The following is a 16,001-nucleotide window of genomic DNA, read 5'->3' as shown; positions in this document are numbered from 1 at the left end:
GATGTTGATGAACTGAAAAATCCTAAGAATGATGAGGGTTCAACTAAACCAAAAAGACATAGAGAAACTTCTGATATTTGGATGTATTTTAAGAAAATCAAAGGGATTGATGGTTTAGATAAAGCTGAATGTAATGGATGTAAAAAACAGTATCAATGTGGGACTAAACAGCATGGAACTTCTACGTTGTGGCGTCATCAAAAAACTTGTAGCAAATTGAAGTTCCATGATGTAGGACAAATGATTCTTGATCAAGATGGGAAGATGAGGTCTAAGAAAATAGACCAAAAAATTGCACGTGAATTATTGGCTTGTGCAATCATTAGACATGATTTATCATTTTCGTTTGTTTAGTATGATGGTATTAGAGCTTGGATGAAATACATAAATCCCGATGTTCCTTGTATTTTTAGAAACACTCTTGTTTGTGATATTAAAAGAATCTATTTGAGGGAGAAAGAGAAACTTAAGCATGTTTTGGCTACTATTCATAATAGAGTTTGTTTAACTTCGGATTTGTGGACGTCGTGCACTAGTGAAGGTTATATTTGCTTGACTGCTCATTTTGTCGATAATGATTGGAAGTTGAATAGTAAAATTCTTAGCTTTTCTCATATGCCTCCACCACACTCAGGAGTTGAATTAGCAGCAAAATTATTTGAATTTTTGAAGGAGTGGGGAATTGAAAAAAAAGTTTTTTCTTGACATTGGATAATGCATCTAGTAATGACAACATGCAAGTTAATTTGAAAGAGCAACTCTCTTTGCATGATAGCTTATTGTGTGACGGTGAGTATTTTCATGTTCGTTGTTCTGCTCATATATTGAATCTAATTGTCCAAGAATGTTTGAAAGTCGCTGTTGTTGCTTTGAATAAAATTAGAGAGTCAGTCAAGTATGTTATAGGTTCGGAGACTAGGATGAAGAAGTTTCAAGAATGTGTACAAGCAGTCGATAGCATTGATACTAGTATTGGCTTGCGATTAGATGTGTCTACTCGTTGGAACTAGACATATTTAATGCTTGATAGTGCCATCAAGTATGAGAAAGCTTTTGTTTTCCTTCAATTCAATGACAAGAATTATAAATTTTGTCCTTCAAGTGAAGAGTGAAAAAAAGGAGAAAAAATATGTGAGTTACTTGAGCCATTTTATGACACTACCAATTTGATCTCCGGTTCTTCTTAACCTACATCAAATTTATATTTTATGCAAGTCTGGAAGATTGAAGTTTTGTTAAAGGAAAACTTAATGCATGAAGATGAGGTGATAAGTGATATGTGTAAAAGAATGTTGGGAAAGTTTGAAAAGTATCGGACACAATATAGCATGGTGCTTGCATTTGGAGCCATTCTTGACCCACGGATAAAGCTTTCGATGTTGGAGTTTTTTTATTCTAAGGTTGAGAGTGATTTTGTTAAATGTCTCGAGAAGACAGAACTTGTGAAAGCAAAATTCTATAAGCTTTTTGATGAATATTCTAAGACTGACAATGCAAGTTCTTCACGACCACGATCTTCTTCTAGCACACAAATTGTTCCCCAAAGTGCAGGAGAAGGAAAAGGAAAGAGCAAAAGCATTTTTTATGTAAGTATTCTAATACTTTTTTTTCTTGTATTATTTAACTGATTTATATTTTCATATCATAATTATTGCAATTAACATAGGAAATGATGGCATATGAGAGCCAGACAATTACAAATGTTGGAAAATCTCAAATTGATCTTTATTTGGAGGAGCCAAAACTTGAATTTTCATATCATCAAGATCTGAATGTTTTGGAGTACTGGAAGGATAAAAAACATCGGTACCCCACCATAGCAATGATAGCATGTGATGTTTTGGCTATTCCAATTACTACTGTTGCATCAGATTCAGCTTTTTCCATCGGTGCTCTTGTGCTTATCAAGTATAGAAGTTGTACACTTCCTGAAAAAATTCAAGCTCTTATTTTCACTCGCAATTGGTTGCATGGTTACGTTGGTAATTTTGTTTACAAATTTCTAGTTTGTTGTTGACTTAGTTGATAAATTAGTTTATTATTATTTTAATTTTAACTACATTCGTATTTTTGTATTTTAATGTTGATCAAGGTAATGAAGACGACACAAGTGTTAAAACAGCGTTGTCTAATCAAGGATCAAATGCTGATATTGATAAAGGGGGAGAGGATGAAGATGGAGGAGAAGAATTTGATATGAATGATTTCATGATTAATGAAATTTAAAAAATTGTATTGTTTTTTTTTTTTTTTTTTTTGTTGAACTTTAATTTCTTTGAACTCTTTAACTTTTTAGCACTTTGTTAGTTTATTTCACTGTCAATTGTGGCATTTCATGTTTTAACATTTACTCATCTTTGGATTCTTTGACCGCCAACAACCCTTTTTTATTCAGATTACAGCACAGCGTATTTTGTCAATTGTTTTGGGTGAACTACAGTATGCAAAACTAAGCAAATGTATTGAAATTGTTTAGATTTTTTTAAACCCGTGGGTTGGCCCAACCCAACTCGCGGTCTATCTTTTGGTGGGATGGGCTGGGATTTCCCAACCCACCAACCCGATGGGCCGGCCAGCCACGGGCCGACCACTTCCCAACCCGAGTCGGGCCGACCCAACCCGACACGGGCCGGCCCGATTGACAGCTCTAGGAAGGCCAGAACAGTCTCCACAAACAAAACATCGTGGAAAGGGAATCATCGGGATATTTTCATGAAAGTGATAATAATTGTTTCATGAATCCACTTCTAGGTGGCACAAATGTGGATGAGGATATACAAATTCAGATGGTGATCGTATGAAAGATGGTCTAATAAATATGAATGAAGACTTTCATGTTTCCAAGGCTTTATTAAGTGATGTGTGTTTACGCAAATAAAAAATATAAATTGCAATCGAGGTAGAAAGAAGGGAAGGAGAATATGAGTAAAATGATAAAAAAAAATAAAAATGTATTGGATACCCAAATAAAATATATTTGAGGTTAGAGACTCACGTTCAAAGTGTGTAAGGAAGAATTCTCTCAAGAAATCCACAAAAAATTGTTGAATGCTTATATATAAAATTTTTGAGGTGAATGAAGATACGGAGGAAGTTCAAGCTGAGTGAGTCATTTTTATGAGAGGATGAATGCAATATATGGCCAGGGAAATTTGATATACAAATTAAAAACTTATAATACATCAAACCATCATCCTTCAAAGTTCAAGGGAATAAGCTTAGGTTCAATATTGTAGATCAACGAAGAAAATCTCCACGATATATGTAGGGGATCAGAAGCATTCTTAAATCAATACTCAAGCACTACTACAAAAACGGCAAACGACAACGATTTCAAAACAATGTCGCTAATTTTAGCGATGGTTTTATCAAACCGTTGCTAAATTTAAATATGCGACAGGTTTTTTTAAAACAGTCGCTAAAATTAGCGACGGTGATTTCAAAACCGTCGCTAATTTAAAATTAGCGACGGTTTGGACAAACTGTCTCTAAATTTAGCGACGGTTGTTGAAAAACCGTCGTTAAATATTGCAACATTTTCCAAAACCATTGTTGTTTGTCAAAAAACCACGCTAATCGACAACGGTTTCTTCAAACCGTTGTCAATTCTCCAAAAAAACACGCTAATAGACAATGGTTCATAGAAACGTTGTCGTTGACCCTAAAAAAACGCTCAAAGATCCTAAAAACCGTTGTCTTTGACCCCAAAAAGACAACGGTTTTTAAAAACCATTGTCTTTGACCCCCCAAGGACAACGGTTTTTAAAAACCGTTGTCTTTGCCCCCCAAAAGACAACGTTTTCGATAAAACCGTTGTTAAAAAACACACGACAATGGTTTTTGTGAAAAACCGTTGTCGTATGTGCGTTGTTGTATGCAGAATTTCTTGTAGTGAAGGGATTAACAATCTTCCTGATCAAATGATCAATTCAAAGAGTGTGAAATTTGTATTTCCTCCTAAATCAATGAAAAAACTGTAACATGTGGTAGAATACACCATAAATTTCCAATATCACTAACTAAAATTCAAATGAGAAGATTGTTGGTGGAGAATACAGAAAAATTGAGGAAGAAAAGTGTATAATTAGAGGATGTAAGACTGAACATGGGTTATTGAGTAAAAGAATAAATATGATGAACTAATACTTGAAGAAAAAGTTCATGAAATGAGAAGAATAAATTTTTATGTTGAATAGATCGAGATAACAATATAAGATTTTCAATTTCAAAATAAGAGAACTCGAGATATAATGGGGAATCCTTGGCTTGTGGGTCGATGAATCAACATTATTCTTAAGAATATCCTTATTTAAGACCAAAAGAATGTGGCTGGCCATCCTAGGGATGATCTCTAACCACGAGTGTAGCATAGTATGGGATACATAAATTTGGGAAATGGCGAGAGAGATAAGAAAATTCTTGATGACAAACTATTCAACTTGGTGGGATGAAGTGTAAGTTCCAAAATATTTGTGAATCCTGAGGTAATTACTATTTAGTATTGCTTTATGCATGAATTCACTAGATGAATATCACAAAAACTAGGTATCAGAACATTTTTTTGTAAAAAAAAATGTTGCTAAGTATGATTATTTAGTCACTTTCATGCGTAAATGATATGTTGGCCAAATTATGGCAAGGTGGCACTGCGGCAGTTACTCGATGAGAAAAGCGAGCATCGGAGTTTGGATTGCTGGGCCGAAGGTAACGCCAGTGGATTTTAATGTATGAAGGTTGGGATTTGAAGTTGTACGAAACACAGAAAAAATATGTGTTTGATTTTAGAGATTTCGAGATGAAAAAGGAATTTGTAATAAATACTTATTAGGGAAAAATATTTGACGTTGAGAATCTATTGGTTGGAGGAGAATTGAGAAAGAAAAGTGAAGTGACGAAGGATCACACTTTTGTTTTTTGTCATCGTCCTCCATCTGAAGTCCTACGTAAAGTGAATTTTGGACCAGATTTTGAATTGGCCGGGTTAAAGCTATAGAGTTATATTTTTATATATAACAAAATTGGTTTACTGACAAAATTGGTTTAGGGCATTTGTTGGAGCCAAAATTAAATAACAATCTCCAAATCAAAACCCACACATTAAAACCTATCAGGTGAAGAATTGAGCGATTGGAGAGACTGAGCCAAACTTACACTGCACGTCAAGGAAGTAAGGCACAATGGATGATCGTGGAAGATGGTCCGAACCACTCCGAGGAATACGAACAAAATTTTATTTCTTTTTTTTTTCATTAGCTTAATTTCCTAATTAGTTTTAGCATATTTTTTTCAGTTTTTTTTTTCAATTCAAGTTGTAAAAATGTTGAATGAATTCATGATGACATTATTAAATTTGTTTGTTCATGTGTTTTCCTATTGTTCTATTATTACGTGAGAATTATAACTAATGATTGAATCGAGATCTACATCGTTTGATACTAGAAGTTAGATCTGAAGTAAACATGATTTCGTGTCTAAACCGCCCGCGTAATTTTCTAGTGCAAAAAGTTGCTGGTCAAATTATATGACTTGGCTTCAAAACAACATACTCTGCAAATAGAACTTTAATTTGGAGAGCTAAAACTTTTACTGTTAATGCAATCTCGATTATGATTTAAATACAATCGACGTATTTATAAATTCCTGGTACAATAATATGAATAATTAGATTATAACACAAATTTTTTTTTTTTTTTTCATTTTTATGATGAATTTATAATTATAATTATTTGTTTGGGCTAAAAGATTCCCTAAGAACCATTTTTGTTGACCAGAAAATTCAAATTTATCGGAAAGGACTTTCTGTAACCCCACCCCACCCCCTCCACCCCACGCCCACCCAGTAGTACCAGCATTCAAGTCCAGCATTTATGAGACAGTAAATTTAATTTTCATAATATAAAAAGTCAGAAATAAAAAATTATATATATAGGACTAATTAAAATTTTACAATATTGTTGCACATATTTGTTGGTTGCAATATTTTTTGTGACAGCAATCGAAGCGTAGCGCTTAACTTGTTGTATGTTATAAATGATTTGAATTGCATCGTTATCCCAATCAATAGCTTTTGAGTAAGTGAAAAGAGTTCGATCCTACAATTGGTATCACAGTCAAAGTCACGTGTTCGATTATCATAAACCAAGGAGCACAATTATTGAGATGATATTTGTTGAGTACAATAATTATCTCTGTTATTTGAAAAATGACATTGATAAAATATTTTTTTTAATTATAACCTTCTTATTTTTTTTATTTTTTTTGCAAAATGATCTTGGAGCATAATAGAAAAGCAAATATTAAAAAAATGTTAAAAATTGATAAGGTTATATTTCAAATTCATAGTCATAAACAAATGTCATTTTGTTAAATATTTCATTGTGTGATGCTTAAATTGTTATACGGTTTAAAAAATTTGCGTTGTACAGTTACCACTAGCTATAACTTTTGTATAATAGCAAACACTCTATCCTATAAAAATATGGTTTTAACAAAAAATGGTGTTATTTTTTTAGTTGAATTGTATTACAAGTTAACAACTAAGCCTAAAACTCCAATTAAATTAAAAAAATGTATCTAATTTCGAATTTTTTTCCAAGATTTTTAGTTTTTGTTAATCGATACATTACGGTTTGTTAAAATACTAGTTACTAATCAACAACTATTTCAATATTATGTTGGAATTATAAATAATATATTAGCCACCAATATAAAATCATGATTCCAATGTAATTCTGGATCATAATAAATTTAGAATTCTAATTTCCGAAATTCAAATTAAATATATAGCAAGTTTGATGATAGAAGAAGATTTGTTCATAGAGAAGTTTAAAGATGAAGTAGGTATCTTGTGAGACGGTCTCATGGATCTTTACCTGTGAGACTGATCAAAACCCTACCGATATTCACAATAAAAAGTAATACTCTTAGCATAAAAAGTAATACTTTTTCATGGAAGACTTAAATAAGAGATCCGTCTCACAAAATACGACCTGTGAGACCGTCTCACACAAGTTTTTGTCTTAAAGATGTATATAAACCTGAAAGTTTCAAACATATATAGAGATGTATAATTATAATAGTGTGTGTATAATTTCAGGAAAAAAATATATTAAAATATTAGAACACTCGCATTTTAATTATAGAATCTTCCATGAAATAAAATCATATGAAAATTTAGAAATTTAGAGTTTGAGTTTAATATTTAAAACCATTTTTTTGCAAGAAAAACTATTTAATATATCTGAAAAATTCAGACAAGAACCAATTTCTTTCTTTCGATGACAATATTCATGCATTACATGCAATAAATCATTGTCCCGTATGTATTCTATGTTTACTTGGCATTGATCTTACGTTATCTCTGAAAATATTTCTTGAAAATGTTTGATTTTTCATCATGATTTGGAACTATTAATCGAAACTTAATAGCTCCATAGATTTTCTGCATCAGAACTCGTCGGCGAGTCATCAGACGGCGGAGACGCTATCCTCGGCGGGCTGACAAGCATTCCCTCCGCCATGTCCTTGAGTAAATTGGGCATATGAAACAGTTCCTCTTCGTCTATGAACTCTTGCCCGCTGCTAATTACTGTTTCTGCGTTAATGTTTACATCGTCCCCTTGCTGTTCATCGACCACCGCCGCCGCCACCTCCTCCCCTAGTCCAGCCTCCTCCTCTTCCCGCTTCATTAATGCAGCCGCATCGACGGCTGCTCGGCGAATATCTGGTGGTGAAGGTGATGCAGGGACGTGATACTTGCCGACGTTTTCGGGGAAATTTAGCATTGCTTCGTTGCCTCGTAGGGCCAGCGCCGCCACATCATAGGCTGCGGCGGCCATCTCCGGGGTGGGGTAGGTTCCGAGCCATATCCGCGTAGTTTTCCGCGGCTCGCGAATCTCCGAAACCCACTTGCCGCTCCGGCTCCGTATCCCGCGGAACACCGGGTGCTTTCCGGTGTTGGACCGGCTCGGTGATGACGTGGAGGTCATGGTGGTGACTTTTTGAAGCTTTCTTGGAGATTGGATCGCTTCAATTCTACTCAGGGACTGCAAATTTAGCGTCTGATCCCTATATATAGGCAGTCGCGGCTGAGTCACAGAAGGAGCCAAAAACGGAGCCAATGTCAAAACAGAAGGTGGAGAAGGCGATGGCAAAGGCAAAGGCAAAGGCAAAGGCAAAGGCTGAGGCAGAGTCAGAGCTGGTGGCTGTGCTTCCCTTTCGATGCCGGATCGAACCGATGGATCGGTCGGTGTTTGTGGCGGCGGCGGTGGAGGATTCGTAGTCGAAGGAGGGACAGATGGTGGTGGGGAAGAATGGTCTTGTTGACTCATGTTCAGCTGATGTGGAGTGTCAGCCATTATATATTGCACCAAATGGAAATACAATAATAATAATAATAAAATAATTAAATATCCATTGGTAATAATTTCCAAATTTGTGACCAAATAAAAAAAAGGGCATGCAAATTTAGAAGAATTGATATCCTTTGGTATTTGTATATATGTATATATATATATTAAGCATGCAGAAGTTTTGAATCCGTGGGTAATTCGTGGGTGAATTGTTTTTGGAGTTGGATGCAGCAAGCAAGTAATAATTAGCTGACACGCTTAGTAAATTTAATTTAATTATAAAAACGGCTTCTTTATTAGCTGTTCTCTAATGTACTTTCTGCATATACTTTACAAATTAATTCTTAAAATCAAACAGTAAGTTTTCAGATATTATAATAATATGTGAGATTAAATTTTAGGTTTCATGCATCTGTCATTTCAATGAACCATGATTGGAGTTAGTTACTATATGTATCAACTTTGTTCACTAGTCATATACAGGGCCGATCCTAACAATATTTGGGCCTGAGTCTAACTTTTAAAAAGAGGTCTCTGAATCATAATGTGTGTTCATATTTTTTTTTAGTTCCACAGCAGTTTTTCAAATTAAATCAATACGTTAAAGATAATATAAAAAACTAAATAAAAAAAAATATCAAACATGTCCAAAATGATCACTAAAAAACAACCCGTCTAACAGTTTTAGAGCTAAAAATACTAATCAAGTCTGTATAATCAAGTTGTTCACTAATTTCTTTCTCAATCGATAACATAGCATAGCTAATCCATTCCATCTTTCTTGTGACATGGTTGATCGGAGAAAAGTTTTGATGAGCTTTAACTTTGAGAAACTTCGCTCTTTACTTGCTACTGTGACCGGGACAATCAACAAGATTTTATAAGCAATATGAGCATTTGGGAAACACTCATCCATTTTCTTCAAGTAATTCACTACATCAATGGCCGCTTTTGCTTCTCTTGGTAATGAGCACCTCAAGAATGTCAACTCTGAAAATAGATCATCCCCATTAATATCAGAACAACCTTAATGAGTCAGAATTTTCAAGATTTTTGCAAGACCTCGACAAAGTTCCATCGTCTGCACGTTGTAACCTCTCTAGATTGAACAAAAAACCAAATGTTTCTTCATATTTTTGAAACTGTTCAAATCGAGCTTTTTTGAAACCTATTTGCTTGTCTTCATATTTCTCAATCAACCACTCGATTTTTGTGAAGGGGGATCAAACATATTTCGAGATCGAGCCGTCGTTCGGGGTTGATGCCTCAGAGCTGTATCCAGAGGTTGAATATAAAACAGTGAAAGAGTATCTTGATCATTTTGTGTGATGTCTGATGTGCCTATGGTATTGTTGTGTGTGTGCGCTTATTTATCTGTTTCTACAAATCAATTTCAATCCCGAATGTGATCGAGTACAATTAAAACGCATTACAAATTTGTATCAAGTTATTGCTAATTGCTATATTTATATAAGTTAGTTAATAACCAATAATATAACAGATGTAGCCAAATCAACCAAAAATAAAATTAAAAAATATCTTTATGTTCCGATAAACTAGTAGTTTTTTAAGTGAGTTAAGATCATTTTATCAATCGTTTCAAAAAAAGCTACTTGCTTATAAATATGTTTAAGTTTTAATTTACTTATATTTTTTATATAACAATAATTAATTATTGGTATTGACCAAGGCTAAAATCCCAAAATAACCCTTTATTTTTTGGGCTATCTAGTATTATATATAATAATTTTTTTAAAAAATTTTTGGGCCCCAAAAAAGAGATGAGCCTGGGTCATTTGACTCTTAATAGGCACGGCCCTGGTCATATAGTACTAGTTTATTTATTTAACAGGAGATTTTCGACCTAGTCCTTTTCAATGACGTACGGTTTCTTATTTTTTTAGTTGGATGTTGGTTTGTTGTACTTATATCTCGACTCCAAAACCTCGTCTTCGATTTTAGATTTTGATGTGAGATGAACTATAAGTTACTGACAATTACATTCTTTTCCGATATTTGATAAAAGTTTGTGTGCCCAACTAACATATAAATTCAAGAGTAGGTTTCTTGTGAGACGATCTCACGAATCTTTATATGTGAGACGGGTCAATCCTACCGATATTCACAATAAAAAGTAATACTCTTAACATACAAAGTAATGNACCCTACCGATATTCACAATAAAAAGTAATATTTTTTCATTGATGAAGAGATTCGTCTCACAAGATACGACCTGTGAGATCGTTTCACACAAGTTTTTTGCCTAAATATTCAAACCATGATACTACTTAAAATTGTTATACTCACGACCGGTCTCCACATCGAATGAGGCATGATGTATGCCAATCGAGCGAGACATGTATTGTATTTGACATATCTTCCGTCATGAAAGTATGTAAGTTCGAATCCTCCTCTATGATATATGGAATATATTTTATTTTTCCAAATTATTTTACTCACTTATTTGATGTATTCTACGAGTTAAAAGATATATTATATTCAAATGAAAATTATGAAATTAATTTTATGCATGTGCAATTTCTTAGAATTTTATTTTGTCGATATAATTTTTTATTTACGATATTCTTTTCCTTAGATTTTATGCATCCCTTAACTAATTGCGCTTAGGATTTTTAAAATCAAATGTGTAAGACAATAAGTAGTGGCTGTGGGATGATAGTTGAGCTTGCGTATTATTTTTTGAAAAGGACAAATTGAGCCAGTCTTTGAAAATTGGGGTATTGAAATTTGAGCAATTGAAGTTGAGTACAATATCTGGCTCGTCCACTGTCCTGGGCTAATATTATGCTATATTAAGAATGATATTCTCAATATGTTTTTACATTTAATGTTCATTTGATAATCTGAATTCAAAACAAAATATGTGAGACTCATTCAGATGATCATATAAACTAGACATGATTAATGAATTAAATCAATCCTAAACAAATCCGAATTTAGTATAATTCAACTCGAAACCAATATAATTGGTTTCGGGTTGAATTGAATTCAACATCATTAGTGAATCGAATTAGGTCGGTTCAAAGTGGATATGAAACCATTTTAATCCGATCTGTTAGAATCTGATAACAGAATTAATTGTCCAGGGCCGATTTCATACAGTTATATTAGATACCACACATACATATATATTAGATAATTAATAAATAATTTAAAATTAACATGATACTTATATCTAATAGTAATAAAAGTAGGTCTCAAGTGAGACGGTCTCACGAATATTTATCTGTAAGACGGGTCAAACCTACCGATATTCACAATAAAAAGTAATATTCTTAGCATAAAAAGTAATACTTTTTCATGGATTACTCAAATAAGATATCCGTATCACAAAATACGACCCGTGAGACCGTCTCACACAAGTTTTTTCCTAGTAATAAAACCAAATTTTTTTCAACATAGAAACGTTTTTATTTGATGAAAATTTCTTTACATATAAATGCGTGGAACATATATATATATATGACTCACACGCTCATGCACTATAGTCGATATTCCCCAACAATACATGGATGTGTATCATGTGTTATATATTTATTGTTGAGGTGTAATAATGGTCTTTACTGGATAAAGATATCAAACCATGATGTTTGAGCTGCTATACTTTTTAAAATATTTGAGTAGTACCATTACCACTAGCTATAACTTTTGGTAAAGTGGCAAACGATCCTACAATTGATATCAAAGCGAAGTCAGGAGTTCATGTCTCCCAAGAAGTATATTTATATACTTTTTGGGTTGGGGATGTGGGGTTAAGCATGCATGAGTGAGAGTAGAACCGAGATTAGAGACAACCTATGAATTTCTCGCGCCTCAAGCTGCTGGCGTTGTACTACTTGATCTGGTTGGCTAGATGAGTTTTAAAAGAGTGATGTCTGATCTTAAAGATTAATACTATCTATGCTGGACACAGATCCGACGTTCGAGAAATGGTAAAATTGATCTCTAAGAGATAAGAGACAGAACCACATATAGAAATACACATCCTCGGACTCATGAGGCCTAACAACCCGATCAAGTAGTACTCAAGTAGGTGCACTCTGTGCTGTCATAAGTATAAAGAAATAAAGTTGCGCCTTGACTACCAACTAAAACTTTTGGTCTAGTGGTAATCACTTGATCCTAACAATTGATATCAGAGCCAATGTTATGATTTTGATTCCTATTGATTGCAATGAGTGCAATTATTGGGAGGGAGATTATTGAGTTGTAATAATTGTACTTGCTAGGTAAAGCGATCGAACCATTATGTTTGTGATGCTATGTCGTTTAAAATATTTGAATTGTATAATTACTACCAGTTATAACTTTTGATAGAGAGACAAGTGCTCGGTCCTACATATACTAATGTCACGATGCACGCGATGAGCACTTATACAATTGAAATAATTATATTATAATTGATTTTTGTATATTTTAATTATTATGGATTATATATACAAATTTAATGATATACATACATAAAGATAAATAAACACTTTTATAATTTAAAAGATTTTTTGAAAGTGGATAAGATATATTACACTAAAATTAGTTAGTCTAAATTCCACTCATTCTTTGTAATAAAGTATGGTATAGATGCACACCCCGACCATACACATGTTAGAGTAGGTGCACGTCGAGCCAAGTGTTGGCCGAGTGTTCACAATGAAACTCTATGTATAAACAGTCTTTATTTTAATAATATTTGAAATTATTGTTTTGGCACTTCTTTATCTGTATACCCATGCCAGTTGCATAGATAAAGTCCTTGAATATACAAATAGTAGAAAGAATATGAGATGCTCATATGATGAGTATCATGAAACTCATATTTGGAATACTGTATATTCTAAACAGTTCCTAGTCGATTCAGCCGCCGCTAAGAATGATATAGGCCGCTCGAGTTAGAGACTAGTATCTGCGATGTGAGTACCATGTTTCATTGGTAGGGGACATTGTGATGTCCGATCATGCAGATAGGTGCTCCTGGTAGAGTGCACTGAACAACCCTCTATAAAGGACTTTCCAAGTGGTTCTCACTTATCGAGTGGAAACGTCATAGTTTATGGTTGTACACCATTAGTCCTTATGACCCGGGACAACATTGAGACTCTATGTGCTAGCATTTCACTTTGACTTGTTTACCGACTCTTAAGGGGTCATCAGGAGGCAAGGTTGGGTGTTATGGCGAAACATAAAGGAGTCGATGCATTGTAGTCGGGGATTCACCGCTTACCTACGGGTATGGATATCCTATGTGTTTTCATGTGCGTGTAGTTTGAAATCTCTGATCAGAGTATGGTGGTAATTATGAAAGGGGTTTCATAGATTACACCATCGATGCAACTACGACATGACACATAGTATCGATTCATTGACAACTCTCGATAAACCAATGGTTGTCGAATCGGTCGGGATATATGAGTTGAAGGGACCGTACTGTACGCTAACCATAATAGAATGGTTCTTGCAGGCACTATCATTTGATACCTAGGGAATCATGTAAGCGATGCTGCTAGGCGTTTAACATGATTGGTTGGGTACTATCAGACTTGAGTTCTGACGTTCTTATTATCAAGGAGTTGATAAGTAAGAATGGAGCAATTGGGGTATGCTCGTATAAGGACATGTTTAGTCCGAATCACATGGAGATGTGAACCCACGGCTAGTTGTATCAATGAACCATTGAGGGCCACACAAGTACTAGCTTTCTAGATCCCGTTGAGAAGTAAAATAGTTCAATGTGTTGAACGGCTTATAAATGAGTTTATAAGCGTAAGGAAAATGGAAGTATGACTTCTATGAGAGAAATGTAAATTTTAATTTATGGAAGTGTTCCTAAATTAAAATTTGGCCAAGTGAATAATGTATTTGAAAATTGTGATTTTCATAAACATTATTATGGACTAAATTAAATTAATTCAAGTGTTGAATTAATTAAACACTAGTGGACCTAGTAGAGTCCAAATAATTAAATTAATTCAAGTGTTGGATTAATTAAATATCATTGGGCCTTGAAGAGCCCAATTGAAAATAATTATTTAACTAGTGGGCTTGAGTAAAATCAATTAAAGGATTAATTGGGCTCAAATGTGTTTGAGACAATTTAAATTAAAAGTCCATGGGCCCTTGTAAATTGTTACAAGCCCACATGACATTGCATGCTTGGGAGGTGAAAGGTTGGAGAATTCTTTTGATTAAAAAATTGCATGGCATGCAACTTTTTCACTTTTGCTTTTTGCAACACCAAGACAAGAAATTAAGTCATTCTCCCCTTCACTCCAAGAGGCTAGGGCCGAAAATTGCTCTTGTTCTCTTCTTCGTTTTCTCTCATTTTTCTTCTTCAAGTGTTGAGGAAAGAAAATACTTCTCATCGAAAAATCCTCTTAGTTTTCTAGTGCAAATTAAGAGGGGATCTACTTAGTTGGTGGTGGGCTTAATAGTTGAGCAAGGAGTGCTCAAAAGAAGCTTGAAGATAGTTTCTATCATAGAAGAGCTAAGATGTTTACACCTTAGTTGGAGCCATACATCAACCCTTGTGATTGATATGTACATTTCTTAACACACTATGAATGTCATTTTGTGTTTATTGTATTTGCTACACATTAAATCAAGGTGGCCGAAAATTTCTTATGAAAAATAAAAATTTTAAACTTCCGTTGCGCTTCCAGTCACCGTAACCGATCCCCTTTCAAGTGGTATCAGAGCTATGGTTTCGTTTTTGGTGTAGCAAATACATAATATTATATTGAGGTCGATTTCTAACCGCATGAGATGATTTGTTGCAACAAAAATCAAGGCTTTTGAAGGGTGAATTCGGGCAGCATGTTGCTGCCCATTTCGGGCAGCTCGGGCTGCCCATTTTGGGCAGGGCTGCCCGAACAGCCCCTATGTTTAATTAAAAAAAAAAATTTTTTTTTGGCCGGAGCTCCGGCGACGGCGATGACGACTAGGGTTTCCAAAAGTGTTTTGGATTATCAAAGTGTCATGGGCCTTGAGTTGTTGGGCCATAGGATGACTAACATATTTGTGAATTTTAAATGGGCCAAAAATGTTTTGTTGGAAAATAAGTTTTTGGGCCCTTAAGTTTAAAATTACAAAAGTTGCAAATATTTTCTCATGAAATAAATAATTTAAGTTAGACTTTAATTATTTATAGTAAATTGTGATTTACATGAAATTCGGTTATAAATAAATTAATTGGAAAGTAGACAAAAGTGTTTGTATACTTTGTTAATTTAGTTTATAATCGTGGCGGTTAGTGATTGGATCAAGATATATAATATTGGATAATTGATGGTGTATGATATGTGATATTATGCATGAAGGATGATCAAAAGCCCAAGCCCAATTTACTAGGTGTATGCTAGGATATTTTATGTTGAATGATTGTAATAATTATCAAATTTAAAGTGGGCTTGGTTTATGGCCCGTTCCCACCCCATGAGATGTATCCCTATTTGCCATGGATATTTATTTGTAAATATTAGTATAGTGGAAGATCAAGATTGGAAGATGGTGGCCTTGATGATTATGAAGATCGAAGATATGTAAATATTGGAAGCTAATGTAATAGTTGCATTTGCATCCCATGCATTTCCCTAGGATTGGACCTAGGCCCGTGTTTAGCTCACACGGGCCATTAGT

General features: G+C 34.1%; 1 protein-coding gene across 1 annotated transcript; it reads right to left on the bottom strand.

Annotated features, from left to right (window-relative positions):
• Positions 1-7,095: 7,095 nt before the first annotated feature.
• On the bottom strand, positions 7,096-8,460 carry LOC140985048 (ethylene-responsive transcription factor ERF027-like). The gene has a single exon (XM_073452786.1). It carries the CDS (start codon positions 8,355-8,357, stop codon positions 7,422-7,424), a length of 936 nt encoding a protein of 311 aa, XP_073308887.1. The 5' UTR covers positions 8,358-8,460; the 3' UTR covers positions 7,096-7,421.
• Between the last annotated feature and the right edge of the window lie 7,541 nt (positions 8,461-16,001).

Source organism: Primulina huaijiensis, chromosome 9 (assembly GCF_012295235.1).
Source record: "Primulina huaijiensis isolate GDHJ02 chromosome 9, ASM1229523v2, whole genome shotgun sequence".
Lineage (NCBI taxonomy): Eukaryota > Viridiplantae > Streptophyta > Magnoliopsida > Lamiales > Gesneriaceae > Primulina > Primulina huaijiensis.
Note: the sequence above shows the minus strand (reverse complement) of the source record. Positions and strands in the feature narration are given on the sequence as shown.